This window comes from Diceros bicornis, chromosome 9 (assembly GCF_020826845.1).
Source record: "Diceros bicornis minor isolate mBicDic1 chromosome 9, mDicBic1.mat.cur, whole genome shotgun sequence".
Classification (NCBI taxonomy): Eukaryota; Metazoa; Chordata; class Mammalia; order Perissodactyla; family Rhinocerotidae; genus Diceros; species Diceros bicornis.
The window spans coordinates 33914069-33933519 of record NC_080748.1 but is presented as its reverse complement, the minus strand read 5'-3'; the positions used below and the strand labels follow the sequence as shown (position 1 = coordinate 33933519).

The 19451-nt window shown below is 41.6% G+C and overlaps 1 protein-coding gene across 1 annotated transcript in view; it reads left to right on the top strand.

Moving 5' to 3' along the window:
- TNFSF11 (TNF superfamily member 11) overlaps positions 1-15858 on the top strand; it is a 31110-nt gene extending 15252 nt beyond the window's left edge. Inside the window, exons 3-5 of the mRNA XM_058548231.1 lie at positions 9086-9131; positions 9212-9310; positions 14343-15858. Coding sequence (XP_058404214.1) covers positions 9086-9131; positions 9212-9310; positions 14343-14764 — 567 coding nt within the window. The 3' untranslated portion in view covers positions 14765-15858. The remainder of the gene's footprint in view (positions 1-9085; positions 9132-9211; positions 9311-14342) is intronic.
- Positions 15859-19451: the final 3593 nt, after the last annotated feature.

The following is a 19451-nucleotide window of genomic DNA, read 5'->3' as shown; positions in this document are numbered from 1 at the left end:
TAGTCATCAGGATAAGTCTGAGCTGCTGAACACGTAACATGAAGTCCTGTGTTCTGGAAACACTCCTTGCAATCCCAGCCCCTCCAGGCTCATTTCCTTGGGCTCCACCTTGTCACCCCCCTCAGCTTGTGCTCAGTGGCCCCACCACAGCCAAGTGCCGTAAATTCCCTAACCTGGCTGTGCCCTTCCCCCTCTGCCTCCCTGCTGTGACCATAAACACAACGAGGACAAAGAGAATATCTATCCTAGAAACATGGCATCCTGAGCACCCACGGGACACCTGGCCCCCGGCAGCCACCAGTAAACTTTGTGGAATGGATGGATGAATGAATTAGGGATCTTTGTGCATGGACCTTTATATGCCATTCCAGGCCCTTCTTCGGGTAGTCAGTGTAATAATTGTCTTTCAAAATTCAGGTCAGGCATTACTTCCCAAAGGAGGCCTGCACTGAGGGTCACCTGCCCTCCTTTGGAGTTAGGAGCCCCTCTTGTGCATACACGGGGCCTCTTGTAGTCACCTCTACCATAGATCACACGAGCCTGGCGTTGGTCTGGCTCACACGAATGTGAGCTTTCCAAGGACAGGGGCTGAGTGATCTTTAGTTTCTCTCCCCAGTGGCAGGCAAACAAAAGTTTAAAGAACCAGTTTAATGAGTAAGTGAGTGATCTGTGCCCATCCCTGCTCTTGGTGTCATCAGATGGCTGGTGGTTTAATATTGCCAGAAGCTCGCCACATTACGAATGCCCAGCAAGGTTTGTACAGGGCTGCAGGCCACTCTCAAGCCTGGTGCTTTTCCTGCTGCTTCCCTCTTTGGGGCATGAACCCAGCAGGAACCTGGAGGCTGGAGGAGCTCCACTGGCCGCCCTGCCCCTTCCCTCCCTAGCCTCACTTGTCCACGGTGGCTGGCCTGGTTCCTCTGCTCCCCTTTGAGTCTCACTCCTCGCCGTTAGAAATACTATGGGAGGGTCTGTGAGACTCAGCCTCCTTCAGAGGTGAGGCTTTGTGAATGTGAAGGCTCTGCCAATGTCAGGTGGCATTTTTATGCTTCAAGCGGTGGAAGAAAGCAGAGACCTGGTAAATAGCACAGTTAGCCCAAAAGGCCACCCCACAGGTACTCTGCCAAGCCCTTAGAATAAACTTTTTTAATGAGTACCACAGTGCAAGACATTTTAAAATTGGGCTCTTTATGAAGACTAATACTGCTGTCATAAGGCTACTTTATGAAACCCTGAGGGGACCTTTAACTGTAGCAGAAGCTTCCTCATTTAAACCGGGAAGGTTAAACAATAAAAACTAATTTTCTATTCCCAGTCTAGCCATCACAAGGCCGGGAAAGCATCTCTCTGCTTTAGGAAAACAAAGGCACACTATTCTCCAGCCCTTCGGTGGGTAAAGTTCATTATCTGTTTGCAGAGACGTGTCTTTTCCAATCAGCAGACTTCTTTTGGAAGAAATGAGACCCGCGTGACTGTATCTGGAGTGGGAGGCGGAGGCCGGTCCACATCTTGGTGAAGTTCTCCACTGAGGATTTTCAGAGATGGTTGTGGCTGGTGGCAGCTGATTCACTTAGGAGGCAAGGAGATTAGGAGGTTAAGAGCGGGATGCTCCAATGGTGGGGAGGTAGAATTGGTGTTGAGAAGACTTTCGCTTTGGCAGAATTCTTAAAATTGGTAATTGATATTAAAAAATGAAGAATTTTAGAGTTCAAAATGTAAAGTCACAAATTCAGGATTAGTAGGGCCTCTGCCCTATCTACCGTCTCCCCTCCCCTGATGATTTCTGCGCCACTGGACCACCCTTCCCTGCAGTGAGGATGTCGAGGAGCTGCCCTTCCCGCTTCTCCGGTCTTCCTGTCCTCTCCCTTCCTGGTACCCTGTAGACTCTGCTCCCAGGGACCTGGGCTGAGAAGTGCAGGCTCCACGAGACCTGTCATAGTATGTATTTAGGTGACAGAACACTCAATGGATCCCGCTCTTAAAGTTCTTTGAGGTGTTTTTGAACTGTCACCATTGACTCTTCTTAAGGAACCAGAGAGTCACCAGCTCCATCCAGGTGCAGATAAAGTGTCCCCCAACACCTTGTGGGTTAGAGGGTCAGTGTGAGCTTTAGGGGAGGAGGAGAGCAGGAGGCTGAGACATCTATTCTAATCCTGTCTCTTTAGTTGCTGCAACACCCCATGGGCATTCTTTCTGTACCTGGTAAACCAAGAATACTGTAGAGATAAAAGCTTTGCAGTTAAAGATGAGCTATGAAGAGGGTAAGACATCTCTCTGAGGGAGCAGTGTACATAAAGCTGCATGAATGGGAGGGCAGGGTGCTTGCAGGGAGACCCGACTATAAGTAGTTCTGTGTTGCTGGAACCTGTGGCATCCTGGGGGGTCCTTAGGGTGGTGGGGTTTGGGAGTGCAGGGGAGGAATAGCAGGAGAGCCTGGAGCAGTCACCAGGCCCAGTCGTGCAGGGTCTTCTAAGCCCAAATAAGGGATGTGGACTTATTCCTAAAGTCTGTGGCAGCCCCTGGAGGATTTTAAGAAGAGAGAGGGCACGTGTACTTTAGGATGCTCACTCTGGCAGTGACAGCTAGGTTTGAGGAGAGCAGGAGACAGAGAGAGGAGGTAGGAGGCTATTATTGTAATCCCAACGAGAAATGATGAAAGCTTGAAGGAAGGCAGTGGTACTCTGGCTGGAGAGGAGGGGATGGATTTCCGAGCTATTCACAAGGTGGAAGTCTGCAGGACTTCTCTGCAGGAATAGGAAACTGGCTATTCATTTTCAGAAACAACCCGTGTGTGGCATTCATGTGCTAACTCGGCTGATGAATACACTATTATTGTAAGTAGGTTGGAGAAGAATTACATGAAGGGTATCATTAAGATGTTAAAATGAATGCATTACATATGTTAACAAGTGTATGAACCCTGTATTATATCTGGCAAACGGGGTGTTAAATCCTTGTTCAACCAGCCAGATGTCCCTGCAGCTGCTGCTGGTATTGCAGAGGGAGGCAGCCACCTGAGACCCCAGCTACGAGCTGGTGCCAGTGGTTTCCGAAGCATCTGGCTGTTTAAACTGCTTCTTCTGTGCTCTGATTGACAGGTACCACATGGATCACACAATGCACATCACCACACACAGGTGGGATTTTCAGTCTGATCAGCCCAGACTCCAGCAACTTGACCTTTTCAGGGACTCTTTATAGCTGGGAATGTCCTCAGTGGGTACTTAAATCTATTTATATCATTTTGCAAGACAAAAAACACTGCAGTCAAACAAACTTAAGATCAATTGAATAACATTCGCTCTTGAATTGGAATGTTATCCAAGTCTTGTTTGGAGCAGTTATCGGGCTGAATTTGCAAAGACGGGCTTAGCGTTTGCTGTAAATGTTTAAATTACCTGGAGCAAAATTCCCATAACAACTCAAAGGAGTTGAAAGTACTCGTAGATGTTTATATTTATTTTTATACAGTACAATCTCTCCTATGTGGTCCAGACTTATCAAGATTGAGCCAGTTCTGGGATGTTTCCCTCTTCCCTACGTTTGGCAAAAGGTCATAAAATATTTGAAAAGGGAGCCTGGTCCCAGCAGACTGAAGACACGGTCTGCTCTCTTCATGTTCCCTATCACACTCCTGGGAACAGCGCTTCTTGGATATTGAGTTCAGGAAAGTTGAAGAGAAGCGGTCCTAGAGACCACAGTTACACAATCACATTGATCTTTCGTATACTTGCTTTCCTGGAGGAGAAATTGTGAAATCCCAACATTTTTCTATGAGTGAAGTAAAAGTTGAGATTAAAAAAAAAAAAGTCCTATCTGTTGTTTTCTTGTCTGTTCAAATGTAGTCTGAGAGCAAAGATGAAAAGTTAGTGCAGTCTAAATAGGAAAATACCACAATGAGAAGATTAAAAGAATGTTGTGAAATTTCCTCATCTCTATTGTTTTTAGACTTCGGAGAGGGGGCGAACGACAGTTTCAAATCTGCGAAGCCAGGCTGCCGCGTCTCAGGCTCGTCAATGTTGGACAGCGTCCACTAGGTGGCAGTATGTGAGAGGATTTCTTTTATCCTTGACTTGGCAGCGATTTCTTTGGCTGCCTACCAAGAATTCCGTTTTCCTTTTTGTCCTGTTTTGAAGGATTAAATGAAGCTATCATAATTTAGTCTAGTCCCAAATTATGCTTATCTAAAAATGCATAAATTCTCTGGAAAGCCTATTTGTTACAGTGTGACCATAAATAACTTCATTCACATGAATTTTCTTAGTTAACTGTGTAGGTAATGATCCTAGTTGTCATGGGTAGTTTATAGAAACCAGGGGGCAATTCTTTTTGTCCCTTGCACGTAACAGATGCTAAACATGCTGTATTCTGAGAAGGCAGATCACCGATTTTCCTGGGGAGCAGAACACTAGGTTCTCTTTAGTGGCTCTCAGCCAAGAGAAGATTGTGGGGAGGGCCATCTACCCAGCTTCCTCACCCTGGAAACTGTTTCTGGCTTCTGCTGGAGGCTGTTTGCTGGGAGGTGTGTCAAAACTACCTACACTTCTTTATGCAAATCTGTGGGCATTCTGATAGTGTAGACGACATATAATTGCATTGGATGTTTATCCAGAGAGTTAAATATTTTTTTTTTATTTACAGCTAGATTTAAAATAAGATAAAACACATATAATATATTTTTAAAGATCTCTTTCATCTGAATAATTTGTTCAGCGTAAAAGACTTAGGATGTTCTTTGTAGTGCTTTCCCCGCATTAGATGATCAGAACTTTCTGAATTCAAAGAAACCAGAAGCGATGTCTGAATGATAAGGTTTGAGAATAAAGAACTCTACAAATTTGAAAACACTCTAATTAATGTGACAGAAGTAGAGGACTAATGTGGATGAAAATAAATGTAAATGCAAAGCTTAGAAAATAAGTGGAATTGTCGGTTGGGGTGAACTTTGGGTACTCCTTCAGAAAAGTTTCCTATAATCTTGAAAATGAAAAATATTAGGGCAGTGTTTGAGAAAGATCTGCGTTGGGATGTACACAGCAAAGTATCTGATCTTTGAGAAAAATGACAAAATGGAATGGCTTCTGCTTTGTAGAGTGTACTTGATGGAGTCACATTTGGAGACACGGTGCTCCTCATGCCCAGGGTCTACAGGGCTTGGTTTCAGGGGCTCACCAGCCAAGCCCTGAATATGGCTCAGCCACTTCTGAGCCAGTTGTTTTCTGAAGCCCCTGCAAATTCTGAGACCATATTTCCTGATGTCGAGGCCCCTTTTTGTCACACCTCCAGTCAAAGTGTGCCTCGGTTCAGAGTTACTACTTCAGGGAGGGGACCACCCTCTGAGGATTTCTTGACAGGTGTAGGGAATGAACAAAAGATCTTTTTCCCTCTACCCTTCTAGGTTCTCCAGCTGGGGCCTCTGTAAATTTGACTGACAAAACACAGAGGAACAAGAGAAAAGCATGCAAATTTGTTTATGTGGCATGGGAGCCTTCATAAGGAAATGAAGTCTTGAAGAAATGGTTAACCTGAGTGGTTATACTAGGCTTGATGATGAGTGGAAAAAATGCGATAAGACAAAAAGGTCTAAGTTAAGGGCAGTAAACTGGGGGAAACTTAGCAAGACCTGTTCTTTCAGATTTCTCTTGTCCTATGCCTATGGAGATAAAGATGCTCCTTTCCTGCAGGTATGGGAGGGCATCTCTCACATGAGGGTCTTATGACCTGCTTTAGGGGAGAAGGAGGAGGTCAGAGAGTCCTTCCTTTACCTGCTGTTTCTCAAATTCCTTCAGCTTCAAATGTTCAATATGCCAAGGTGCTGTATTTTAGGGTAGTGTGTTCTGAACCCCGTCACAGGCTGTTTTTCTCCCAGCTTTCAGGAGTATGTTTGATGACTAGGTCTTGCAAAAGGTTATAGGCTCATAGCTCTAGAAGAGGGAGTTGGAAGGCATAGGTTCAAGTCCCAGCTTTATTAGGTGAGTTCTTACTCACTCTCTGCCTCTATACCCCAGTCTGAAAAAGGAGGTTAGTAATAGTTACCCAGCCTCTGATTCTAATAAGAATCAAATATGATAATACAAGGGGAAATACTTTGTTGGCTATGAACGTAAGGAATTATTTAATTTTCAATATGTGGAATATATATATGTTGTGAGAATATAATAAATCTATGAATTAATAGAGATGTCACCAAACAACCATTCATGGGAACACTCGATTAGTAATAATGTTTCTCAACACCTGCTACATATTAGAACCACCTGGGGGAGCTTCTTTTAAAAACTATTAAGTCAATATCTAATTGAGTTAGATTGGCCAGGGTTGGGGCTAGGGCAGCCTAAAAGTGTAGTCTTAGAAGAATGTTACATTTGTGGTTATCTAGACAACAATGTTCTTAGAGCTCAAAAAATTAGGGGTGGGTGATATAAGAACAGATATTGAGAAGACAGTTTTTTGTAGCCTGAGGTTGTAGACACATCATGTACTCCCCTTTTCACACAGAAACTACCCTACAGGGTTTCTGAGAGGAACTGACGTTCTTGGGTACCCAGCAACAGAGGTAACATAAAAGCAGGAATACCTCATAGGTCTCTAGCTAGAGTTTTAATTCATCCTGGGCCATGACACTTTTTTTTTTTAGCAGACATTGAAAGTGGTTTTGAGTGGTGATGGTTATTGAATTTTCTTGTAATGGAAATGTCCTGTGACAGCTCTGACCTCAGGTGGGAGAGAACAAGCTTCCCCTCCCCACGTAATCAATGACTTCAGTCTGCTGCTGCTTTGGCCTGGGTCTCAAGCTTCAAGAAAATCTCAGATTTGCCGGTATCTGAAATATTTTGGGATGTGAGAGGATTGCTGTTCTCAAATTGAGGCCCCAGACCAGCAAGACTAGCTCACCTGTTAGAAATGCAGATTCTCAGGCCCAACCCTAGAGCTACTAGATCAGAAACTGTGTTTCAACATCCCCTCCAGGACACTGTGTTGCATGCTCAAGTTTGAGAACCACTGAGCTCGCACAAAGGCTCTTTCCTTGTTTTTTACAATTGTTATTAGTGTGTTTTTCTCAGTAGAAAAGCGTGAAACAGGCATTTGTAGGCATATGCCATACTTAGCTTTTCTTCCTTCTCCCCTCCTCCCTCTCTCCTCTGATGATGCGGCAGATCAGGGCTAGAGGGAAAATGAGGGGTAGCTTTAGATCTCTGAATTACTCTTTCATCAGGGTTCCTATTCCAATCTTTTAAAGGATAGTAATCAGGTTAAGATGCATTTTATATATAAATGTATAAAGATATACACAATGTATAAAGTTATATTGTTATAAATGTATAAAGATACATATAGTATATAAGTATACATTTTATATATATTTCTCCAGTATAAATGTATAAAGATATACATAATGTATAAAGATATATTGTATATATAAAGGTATAAAGATACACACAATATATAAAGATACATTGTGCATATATAAATCTCTCATGTAAATACAGAGGAGTGCAAACCAGGAAATTCTAGAAATCAGGGCACCATTGGGAATTTGAAGGTCGTGAGAAGAAACTTGGAAGATTGGAGGTCAGCAGGGGAGAGAAACAAATGTTGGATAGATTGGAGAGAACAACAAGGCCTGGTAAGGGCCACTGCATTGCACAACTCAAAAGGGGCCTGCCACCATTTGCCTAGAATTTCCTGCAAATGGTGCTCCCACAGCTGCGTGGCGCAGGGCTGCAAGGGCAGAAGGCAGCCCTGGATGAGCCCCTAAGGTTTCTAGTCGGTCACACTGTGACTTCTTTAGGACTTTAGAATAGGTAGCTGAAGACAGCTGTGCTGTCTCCTCCAAGAGTCTTTAAAAATAGAATAAATTCTCATCTCTCTTGGGGGTCCTGAAGGCAGAGAGAAGAATCAGTGTTATCTTGTCTTTAGAACCCTTCCAAACATTAACAGTTGAAGTTGTGTTGTTGCCCTACCTATCGTCTATATTTATCTATCTGTCTGTCTATCTATCTATCTATATATCTGTCTACCTACCTACCTATCTATCTGTCTATCTATCATCTGTCATCTATCTCAAAGCACTTCTCTCCAGACACTCAAATATATGGCCTATCTTTTAAACATCATGAGGGGAGTTAGCATGGATGGTCATCCCAATAACGAGAAATTAGGAATCTGTCCAGAGTGTTTCTAGTATCTAGTTACGTGAATTTACCAGACGCTCTGCTAAGTGCCTATGTGCGTCATCTCACTTAATCTTCACAGCCACCTTATGAGAGAGGTGCTGTTAATATCCTCAGTATATGTAGGTAGCTGAGAAGGGGTTTGAAATGATGTCAAAGCCTGAGGCTTTGTCTCTTCCACCTTACTATTTAATGATAGCTAAGGTCTTGATTCAGTGGGATTGTGGTTACCTGTTGGACCCTTCGTTCTCAGGGCTCATATTGAGACGTGCAATTACCTGTGCTCTTTATGTACTTGTGTTCTTTTTCTGGCTTGTGCTTCTAAACCTCTATTTGTGGCAATATTTTAAGTTAATTATTAGTACTCTAAAAGCTCTTAGACTTCCATGTAGTACTTTAAATACGCTGTGACTTTTTAAAATAAAAAATTAAGCACTGAGAGTTAGGCATCATTCTCCTTTCTATGGGCTGAGCTTCAGTGTTATAAGAGGAACTCACTAATGAAACAGACATTTAAAAAGCCTCCCTAAAGATTTAAGAGGGTCATATATTCTGTGGTAATTGTTATTTTCCTAGTTAACTTCATCTCCACTTGTGTACCTGCTACAAATGTTTAATTATGTTCAATTATTCCGTGTCTTATAATTTACATTGTCTTTTATATCCTCTTATTGTCTAAGTATTTTGTTAGATGGTATGTGTGGTCTATTTTTTAAGCACATCTACATAATTCTTTGGAGTGAACTTTCCTTAATAGCTACTTAGAACATCAAAGAATTTCACTGCCTATGTACTTCTGGCGTATTTTCAAGGAACCGAGGATTAATTTATTGTATGTCCAACAGTCATGAATTCTTACTGCTTTATTGAAAGAAGAAATGTATAAATAAGATTCTTTCTTCTTTTTATTTCAGGAATTACAACATATTGTTAGATCACAACACATCAGAGCAGAAAAAGGTAAGCATGGATCTGTATGAATGTTTGAAATCCCGTAGGGTGATTATTCTTCAGGCTAATGTGGTTTCTCTCATCTCCAGCTACGGTGGAAGGTTCATGGTTAGATCTGGCCAGGAGGGGCAAGCCTGATGCTCAGCCTTTTGCTCATCTCACTATTAATGCCACTGACATCCCCTCAGGTAAGTTCCATTTGCATCCAGCCTGAAAAATATTTCAAGAGTCATTTATCGGCTCATTTGCATACCCAAACCTATTATTAACCTGTTAGTAACATTTTGAGAACCCTTAACTTCTAGACCAGAAGAAAGACCATTTAGACTTCAGTTGATAATCCATGTCATGGAAACAGTGATTCTCAATCATGCCAGAATGGACATCGTCACCACATTCATTTTCAGATCATCAGAGTGGGTTTATTTTAAATGACTGCCATTCAAGTTGCATACCTGGGAAGGACAATCCCTTGTTATTTTCGTCTATGTTTACCCAAGCTAAAGTTGACACATCCCCACTGCTGACCTGTGTGGTGCATGGATTCATCTAGGTAGCCATATACTCAGCCATCTCCTGCGGGGTTCCAGGTAGGGGCCTAACAGAGTGAAATTTAAGAGACAGTAGCCCTCTACAAAATGAGACATACTCCTTCTTCTCCAGGGAGTTATCATTTTTGGGGTAAGACTTTAGCTCGATGGACTGGAGACCTGAGTATCTTTGGGAAATGAGGAAACCCAGAGCTCTACACATACATCTACCTTAATGCACCAGCATTAAGCATTAAGCATTGTACAATCCCCACTGGTTACTTCACATTGGGATAGGTGAGCATCAAAAAGATTACAAAGAACATTATGATAGAGTGACCCTTGGACATTGTTGTTATTGTTATGCCATTTATTGAACACACACTATGTATCAGGCATTTTGCTCTGTATTCATTATCGCTAATCCTTACTACAACCCTGCAAGGTAGTGATTATCATTCCGATTTTGCAGACAGGGAAACCAAGGTCCACATAGTTTAAGTTTTCTGCTCAAGGTTGCAGTGGTGGCAGGATTAGAAGTTGAATTCCACTTGAGGTGATTCCCAAGTCCATGCTTTTTCTACTATAGGTTATCATATAAGCAACTGTGGCCAGTTGGCTTTGTCAGAGGGAAATAAAACCAGAACTCGTGTATTTCTCTTTTCCCGTAAGAAGTAGATTAATGTAGTTTTAGTAGCAGGGGCTCTAAAGTCTGACTGCCTGGGTTGGAGGCCCCACTGTACTACTTACTGGCTGTGTGGCCTTGTGCAAATTATTGGGACCATTTGTGCCTCTGCTTCTTTGTGGGGATAGTAATAGTATCTACCTCATGGGGCAGCTATGTAGATTTAATGAGATAACGAGCCACTAACACTTATAGGGAAGCTGGCATATAGAAAACACTCAGTGAATGTAATTTGTCATTATTATTCAAGTTTAATTAAATAATTATACATATTCTAATTTTTTTCCAAAAAATGATTCAAGGCAAGTTTTTCTTAGAGTTATAAAAAAAAAAATCTAAGCTTTAATAAATGATTTTGAAGCCACTATCATAGCATGGGCTGTGGAGGGATTTTTCCTGACTGCAGACAAAGAAAGTGAGAAACCAACTCTTTGGTTTTTAGAAGATTTTCCTAAACTATCTATCCTGTCCTGGGTACTTGCTTCATCAACAAATTTTTCTCTCTGTGTGTGTGTATGTGTGCCTTACAGTAAAGCTAATTTTCTGACTGGAAAACTATTTTGCATGTTAGCAAAGGCAATCAAATTAATAGTGATGTATCAGCTGGGTGTGCTGTGAATGTACTCTGCATTTATCTTTTCAGTTCATTTTAAATGGCACATGATAAATATTGCATTAGACTGTGTGCCAAAATGTGTTTGGCAATAGCATGTTTGAGTTATAAAGCTCTCCCCAGGTACCTAGTATCAAATCATTGCCAAAAAATGAGGCAAACTCCTGGTTATTTTCTGATGGTTCTTGAGTTGGAGACTGAGGGAAATGCGTAAGTGTGTGCTTCTGTTTAAGAAAGTAGAATTTGCTCCTCTGGCTGGGCCAACAACCTCTTGAGTCCATTTATCTCCAAGTTTGGGTCAGTACTGGATACTTCAGAGGAAGATGGCTTTAATTTTGTATGTTCATTTTGGGCCTCTGTTCTATACTTATTTACACATAAGAAAGAAGTCAGAATCTGCTTTATGTTGGCTGTTAGCTGACGCATTTTCAAACTTCTTGAAGAAATGTACTGGGAAGTTTTAGTGAGGTCAGAATATGTGGCTCTCTTCAGGGGGGGTGCTCAGGCTAAATATTTGGAGAGGCTTCTTCTCCAACATCTAACAGCACAGACCTTGGGGCTGAGGAGCTGGAGGAAGAGGTCATCAGCATGCCTCGTTAGTAATGGAAACCCAGGTTTGCGTGTGAGGTCCTTCAGCCTGATCGCTGCATATTTTCTCATCTTTTCTCCTGTGTATTCCTATTCATGAGTCCTCCAGTTCACACTGACAGCTTTTCTCCCTTTCTCCTCTCCGTGCTGTGTGCATTCCATCCATTGCTCGAACAGTTTCCTTCACTGACAGTACTCTCCCTTTTCTCAGCCCATCCACATTTGACCCGAGTCCTCCCTGTCCTCTGGCTCCTCTGTCCCCTCATTGGGCTGAGCTCTCCTGATCGCCATTAATTTCTGCAGCTTTCACTTGGCAGTTGCTTTAACTGAACTGCAACCACGTGCTATGTGATATGCAGAAATGAAAATGTTATGTTTTTCATTTTATTTGCCCATTTCTTATTTTCTCCACTACTAGTGGTAAGTGCCTTGAGGGTGCCTTGCTTGATATAATTCTTAATTATGGGCAGAGTGAATGCCCACAGAAAGCACTATTCAGATATTTATTGAATGACTGATCAACTGAATTGATCAGAGAATGGGATAAAAATAGAGATACATTTGGTAGAAAATAAAGACACTCCTTGCACTTGACTTTAGATACAATGAGAGTAGTATGTGGTCACGGTTGCTGTCTTCTCCTCTCTATTTCATATTCCTTCCTTGCCTTCCCAGACCATATCTCCAAGCCCTTGGTCTAACACTAGCTGACTTTATCTTAGTCATTCTGCTGCTCTCTGTTAAGAACAATCATAAGAGGTAAACTGTAAGATCAATAATTGATTGAATAAAGGATTGAATACAGGAGTAGGGTAAGAAGGAGGGGGACATGGGCTGGTTTGAGATAGGAAACATCTTGAATTTTATTAGCTTTGTCAATGGATTAGGTGGCTATTTACCAGCCTGGAGGAATTACTTTACTAGTGTTTAGGAGGATATGTTAAACAGAGTCTTGTAGTCTCATTTTGACTCACTGGGGACCATGGAATGATATTTACATTTGCGACACTTTAAACTGGCATGACCTGAGGTCCGACCTCCGATGAAAAAGGACGTGTGCTGTGGTGGGACCTGGAGGCAGCAGTGTCTGAGCTGGCTTCTCAGGCTCGCTCTAGCGCCCTCCTGTGGATAAGGTGTGGAGTTGAGGAAATATGCCGTCCCTGGACAGAAGGATTGGAACCATTGGCTTCTTTGCCTTTACTGGCCTTTCTAATGATGTCTCACTACAGCTGGGCCCTTGCTGCATTTTTTCCCTCCCATTTGCCCCACCCCCTGGTTGGTTCTTGGAACAGCTGGGTATTGAGGTCCCCAGACCGTAGCCTAGCTGTGCAGTGGCCCTCCAGAGACAGTAGAATATTCTCCTTTTTGTGGCTCTCTAGAGAAAAATGCAGGTGTTCAAGGTTCCCCAAGATTCAGGCCAGTCTGGAAAGGTATCCAGTGTGAGTTTCTGATTCTACAAGGATCTCCCAAGGACCCACTCTAACTAAAGCATTGTCAGCTCCGATGGATCGATGGAATCCACTTTAAGTCTAAGTCCTGTGGGCTGATTTCTCTTGGGTGACAAGCAGCAAAGAACTTCTCCCTGATGCAGAAGCTAATCCCAACCCAATTCTGAGACTCCTGTTTTGCCTTGTTGAAATCCTAACAGATGACAACCTTAATTTGGCATAAGTATTGACAAAATCCTCTGGAGGACAAATGTGTTTTTGGACTTTTCACAGTATAAAAACTTTTCCCCCACTAACTGACGCCTTTTCTAGTTGGACAATAGGTGTCCACATAAATACAAATGTTTGATTAATTGGGTTTATCATGAAGGTATTGCCAATTCTTAAAGACCTAGTACAATACACTAAAGACCTGAAATATTTAATCACTGGATACATTGCTGATTTAGAAGATTTTTTAGAAACTTCCACTGCTCTAGAAACAGTAACGTGAGGCTCACTTGTCACATTTCAGGTGTGAAAAGGGGCTGAAGGAGAATTCTGGTCAATCAGGAGAGATTTTACCATGCTTGGGTCACAAAGGATTGTGTGAAGTTGTGAAGCTAGGGAGTGCAAAGCCAGGAATATTTTCTTCATGAACTTCTCCCGAGACAGCTTTTCAGTTGTGTGAGCCTGGGAGGCATTTGGGTTACTGGAGGAGGGGAAAATTGATGGTGATGAGAATAGTTTAGGAATTTGACCTTTTGGTCAAAGTTATTGTGACCCAGATTTTCATCTCCTTCTACATATCCCTCTCTATGAATTAAAAGAGAAGATGGAGTCAAGTGAAGTATGAAAGTTCTCTTCCTACACTTGTTTCTTGCTTTCCTGTCTCAGATGCCTTTGGCCCACTCTCTTCCTTCAGCCTTGAATGACGTTCCTGCTTCTGTTGGCTGCATCCTATTCCTCCTTAAGTTCTCAGGCTCAGTAGCACAACAAAGTTGCTCTTCATTCCTCTGGGAGGAGATAGTCTCTCCTTCCTTTGAATTCCCATAGCAATTATCTGCACCTTTCCTGTCAGGGCTGGCTCTCCTTGCTTCTTATCTGAACACATATCATACTTATCCCTCACATACTGTAGGTTTCCTGAGGGCAGGAAAAGTGAGATTTTGTCTTTGTACCGTCTCAAGTGCTTAGTAGAGAGCACTAAGTACATCTTAATGTGTTTCTCCCCTTTTAGAAAATAAATTCTGAAAGTAATTCTCCCATTGGAACAATGCTTTTTATAGTATGTTTTTCTCCAACCTCATAGAATTGTGAGGATGTCCTTCTCATAGAAGGGGTGGATTTTAAATCACATGCCCCTCTTCTCCTCAGGTTCCCACAAAGTGAGTCTGTCCTCCTGGTACCATGACCGAGGTTGGGCCAAGATCTCCAACATGACTTTCAGCAACGGAAAACTAAAAGTTAACCAAGATGGCTTTTATTACCTGTATGCCAACATTTGCTTTCGACATCATGAAACTTCGGGAGACCTCGCTACGGAGTATCTTCAGCTGATGGTGTATGTCACTAAAACCAGCATCAAAATCCCAAGTTCTCATACCCTGATGAAAGGAGGAAGCACCAAGTACTGGTCAGGGAATTCTGAATTCCACTTTTACTCCATAAACGTTGGAGGATTTTTTAAGCTACGGTCTGGTGAGGAAATAAGCATTGAGGTATCCAACCCTTCACTACTGGATCCAGATCAAGATGCAACGTACTTTGGGGCTTTTAAAGTTCGAGATATAGATTGAGCCCCATTTTGTGGAGTGTTATCATGTATTTCCTAGGATGTGTGGAAAACATTTTTTAAACAAGCCAAGAAAGATGTATATAGGTGTGTGAGACTACTAAGAGATATGACCCACAATGGTACAAGAAGACTCTATCCATGCTTTTGACTCTGTAGAAAGCACATGTATTTACAGCCAATGGGAGATGTTGGACTCAAGGTGTGTTACAATCGAAAGGCTTTCTTACACAATGGTTTTGAAATTTTGTAATGAATTCCTAGAATTAAACCGAATCAGAGCAATTATGGTTGCCTTCATGAAAAACTGCATTTGGGCTATGAGATGGGTTAATTCTCTGGGTCTAGCCTGCAGTTATGTGCCACTATGCAGCTAATTGCAAATGGATGATCATCAGAAGGGTTAAGTTCTTTTGAATTGTTACATCATGCTGGAACCTGCAAATAAATACTTTTTCTAATGAGGAAAGAATATATATGTATTTTTATATAATATCTAAAGTTATATTTCAGATGTAATGTTTTCTGTGCAAAGTATTGTAAATTATATTTGTGCTATAGTATTTGATTCAAAATATTTAAAAAGTCTTGCTGTTGACATATTTAATGTTTTAAATGTACAGACGTATTTAACTGGTGCACTTTGTAAATCCCCTGGGGAAAACTTGCAGCTAAAGAAAAAAATGTTGGTTGCTAGTATCAACTGTATTATATTTCTTCATTCTTTTTAACTTAATAGATTTTTCAGACTTGTCAAGTCTCTGCAAAAAAATTTAAATAGATGCCTTGAATAATAAGCAGGATGTTGGCCACCAGGTGCCTTTCACATTTAGAAGCTAATTGACTTCAGAAAGCCGACATTGCCAAAAAGGATACATAATGGGCTACTGGAATCTGTCAAGAGTATTTATATAATTATTAAACAGGTGTTTTTTCTACAAGTGCTGCAAATTGTAAATTTTTTTTAATGGAAAAGTTATCAGTGGCTTATCAGCAAAAAAAATCCTGTTTTTAATTTAGTGGAAGTTATTTTATACTGTACAATAAAAACATTGCCTTTGAATGTTAATTTTTTGGTACCAAAATAAATTTATAAGAAGACCTGCCTTGTGATTTTGTCCTTCTCTTTTATGTCTGTCTTGCTCTGTGATCCTATTCCCTCCAGTATGGTAATATGGTTTCCATCTTTCCAAAGGTTACTGGGAGAAATGCAGATTTAATTAAAAATTAGGAACAGATTCAATTAAATTAATGAACCTTGGAATTTGAAAAATAATTTGTAAGAAATTTGTATGCAAGAATGTACCTAGCTAGAAAAGAGTCATCTTCACTTGAAAAAGAAAGGTTTATGTTATGCTTATATCATGAGAAAAATATGGTGCCTTGTAGAAGTTCATAATGCCCTATGAACAACTGTTTGACTTTGAGAAACCACCAAACATTTTATACCCTTCCCCAGTGGAGAAGGATTAACAGTAGACTGGATGCTCATCCTCATGGAAGTTTATGTGGACGAGCTGTCCAACCTGGGTTGGTTACTCACGTGAGAGATATAAGAAAACAAGCAGCTTCGAAGGCACAGGAAGCCATAATTTAAGGCACTTGGCCATTTGTGGATAAATGTTTCTTGATGGTTGTAACAGGAGAGAAGGAGAAAAGAAACAGCAGATGTTACAAAGAAAAAATTGTAAATTTTAAACAGCAGAGCTTTATTGGCAGGTCTCAATCATTGACAAAAATACACCTATTGTTTCAAAACTATCAGTCAATTTGAGGTAGGTGGGCACAAAATATAATTTCAGTGTTGCTATCCGAATTGCTGAGCCTTGGTTTGAGGAAAAATTAATTTTGATAAGCAATCGGAAACTTTCTCCACTCTCCATTGATAGAAAATCTTGTTATGCAGAGAGCCTTATTAGTTGCCCTTGCTCCTATAATGTGATTCTGTCATTTCCAAAGGTAAAGAACATTCATTCATTTGTTTGTTTGTTCCACATTGTTTATTGAGCACTAACTATGTGCTAGGCACTGTTCCAGGCACTGATGATACTATGGCACTCTTCCTGCCCTTGAGAAGTTTCCATTCTAGTAGGGAGCCAGCCACATAAGAGTTTGGTAAACCCCAGGGTATGGGCATGTAAAGCATGCTGTGGGAGCAGAGAGGAGGCCATCAAACCCAATCTTGGGGATCACAGAAGGTCTAGAAATGAAATTAGGCTGGATAGGAGATGGGCTGAAAGACTCCAAAAGTGGATATAGAATATTCATTATTATTTTTAACTTAGAGGCAACTAACTTGCCATCCATCTAAGATGTGCTAAAACCCAAGGTCTACAGGTGGAAAGAACCTGGGATCTAGTGAGACAATACATGGTGGCACCAGCCAGACTGGGGAACTAACATGGCGGATGGTCTGCAATGCTAAGGGAGATCCTCTGTAGAAGACCTTGAAAATTCAACCTGGCTGGAATGTGAATTTTGTGTACGTTAACAACCTGGTAGTTCAGGGATTTTAAGAGCTTTGCTGGAATGACTCTATGACTTAATGAAATCTTGGTGTGAACTGGCCTGTGCCTCGAAGGAGGCTACTGTAGAAAGTGGGTGTGGCAGAAGGTATGGGAAAGGCTTTCCCTCTTACCCAGGGATGCTCAAGGCTTTCCAGGATCTGATACCCTACTTTCCCACTCACATGCTACTTTTTTCTCCCGTTTTTTCTTCTCACTCGTCCCTTTTTCCATTTCCACTCTTCTGTATGTGTTTTAATCCTTTCCTTCCCGCCCCCCTGCCCCGCCCCATTTCCTCCTAATCCCTGGCTCTTGCTTCAGAGGACAATTTAGTTTCTCTGGTGGCCCTTGGGGAATAAGGAGGCTGTTGCATCTGAATGAGATGGACCCAGATCATGTCAACACTCAGCAATAGCTAAGTGAATGTGTTGAGGAGTGACAAAATCATGTCAGGAAACCAACACATACTGGAGGCTATGGTAAATTGAATTGTTTGCTCATTTTAAGTACTCCATTTCAATCTCCTTCCCAATATATGCCAAATCTGAAGGAAGGAAAGTGTGCCAAATTTGAAGTCATCTGTCTTCTTGAGTCGACTTTCACAACTATACCAGCTTCATGCACTTGCGTCTTTCCAAAACGCTACCTGGGCAGCGATTCTTGTTTAGTGAAGTCTCTTTCCTCCTTTTCCTCTTGCTTCCTTTTATCTCATCCATCTCCATCAGGCCATCCTAGAAAAGATATATCCAGAAAAGACGACCTATTTCCCTGGCGACTTAGGTGGGAACCCGAGCACGTCATGCCTCATCCTTTCTCTCTGTATCTGATTATTGATTTGGTTTGAGAGAGTGGTGTGCGGTTACACCTGTACATTCTGGGAACACAACTTCGACTCAACCTGCTGTTCCACATTCAGCCTGCGGAGTCATCGGGGGCACAGCAAGCATGTGCTAGCTTCACTTTTGGCTTTGTTCATCGATCCTCTAGCTTTCTTGCCATGAAATTGAAATATGTTTCCCAGTAGCTACATTTACAAATGCTAATTAGTTATTGATTCACATTATTATGGTTTAGTTTTGTGTCACTTTTTACAATAAAAAATTGTACACAGTGAGTGTTAGATTTTAGCTATAAAACAGAAATCTATCCTTTTGATTAACAACACTTTTATGATACTTCTGTTCTATTTTTGTAATTTAAAAATTCTATTTCCTAATCATCTACCCTCACATCCTTTCTCCTTTCTGGACTGATTTTCTTCACAGGAGCTTGTTGTCACTGCATCTTGACCAGTACTCTGGCTATTTGTAGTGACAACCTCTTTGATATTATCAGACGTGGACCAGTTATAACATTATTCATATTACTAGTGGCTTTCAATGTCTGTAGAGAAATCCTGCAGAGTCTTCCGTCCTGAAAACTCTAAGAGGTATCCCTTCCTGCTGGCAAAGGAATGAGCTAGAAGTTGCTTACTCAATGAGTATCATCCAGAGCTGAGAACCTGGGGATCAGGGCTGGTTTCAGAGATAATGAGGTCTCCTAAAAGAGATAACAGATATTTCAATCTCCCTTATCAGGGTCTTAAAATCACGAGATGTCACTCTCTTGGGCAAAACCCATTTTCTCCCTTTTCCTATGGATTCTGAAGAAGCTTCGTTTCCTCAAAAGACTGATCTCAACAATCTCAGGTTGGTAGAATGAAAGCTTCTCATGAGACATGAACATCTTTTGGAAGAAAGATTGCAGATTCAGGCATCAGCCAGAACGAGGGTTGGGAGCTGAGCTCTGCTGCCTGGTAACCTCGGGCAGGTGGCCATCATGTGCATTTCAGTTTCCTGCCTTGTAAAGCAGGTGTCACCTCTCTGTGTTGAGGAGATGTGAGGACAGGCACAAGGGAGGTGTTCAAATAGGAGCCATCATTATCATCCTGCCATCCCATTTGCTACGTCTTTAGTGCCCAGGTCAAGCACACAGTTTGTTCTCTTTTTCTCTATGCATGCCCATGCAAGGCCCATATTGAGCAAAGCACTGTGCTCTGAGTTGTGGGACACACCAGCATAGATACTGTATTAATTTCCTAGGGCTGCCTAGGTGACAATTAACCACGAATGGGGTGGCTTAGAACAACAGAAATTTTGTTCTCTCATAGTTCTAGAGGCTAAATGTCCACAATCAAGGTGTCAGCAG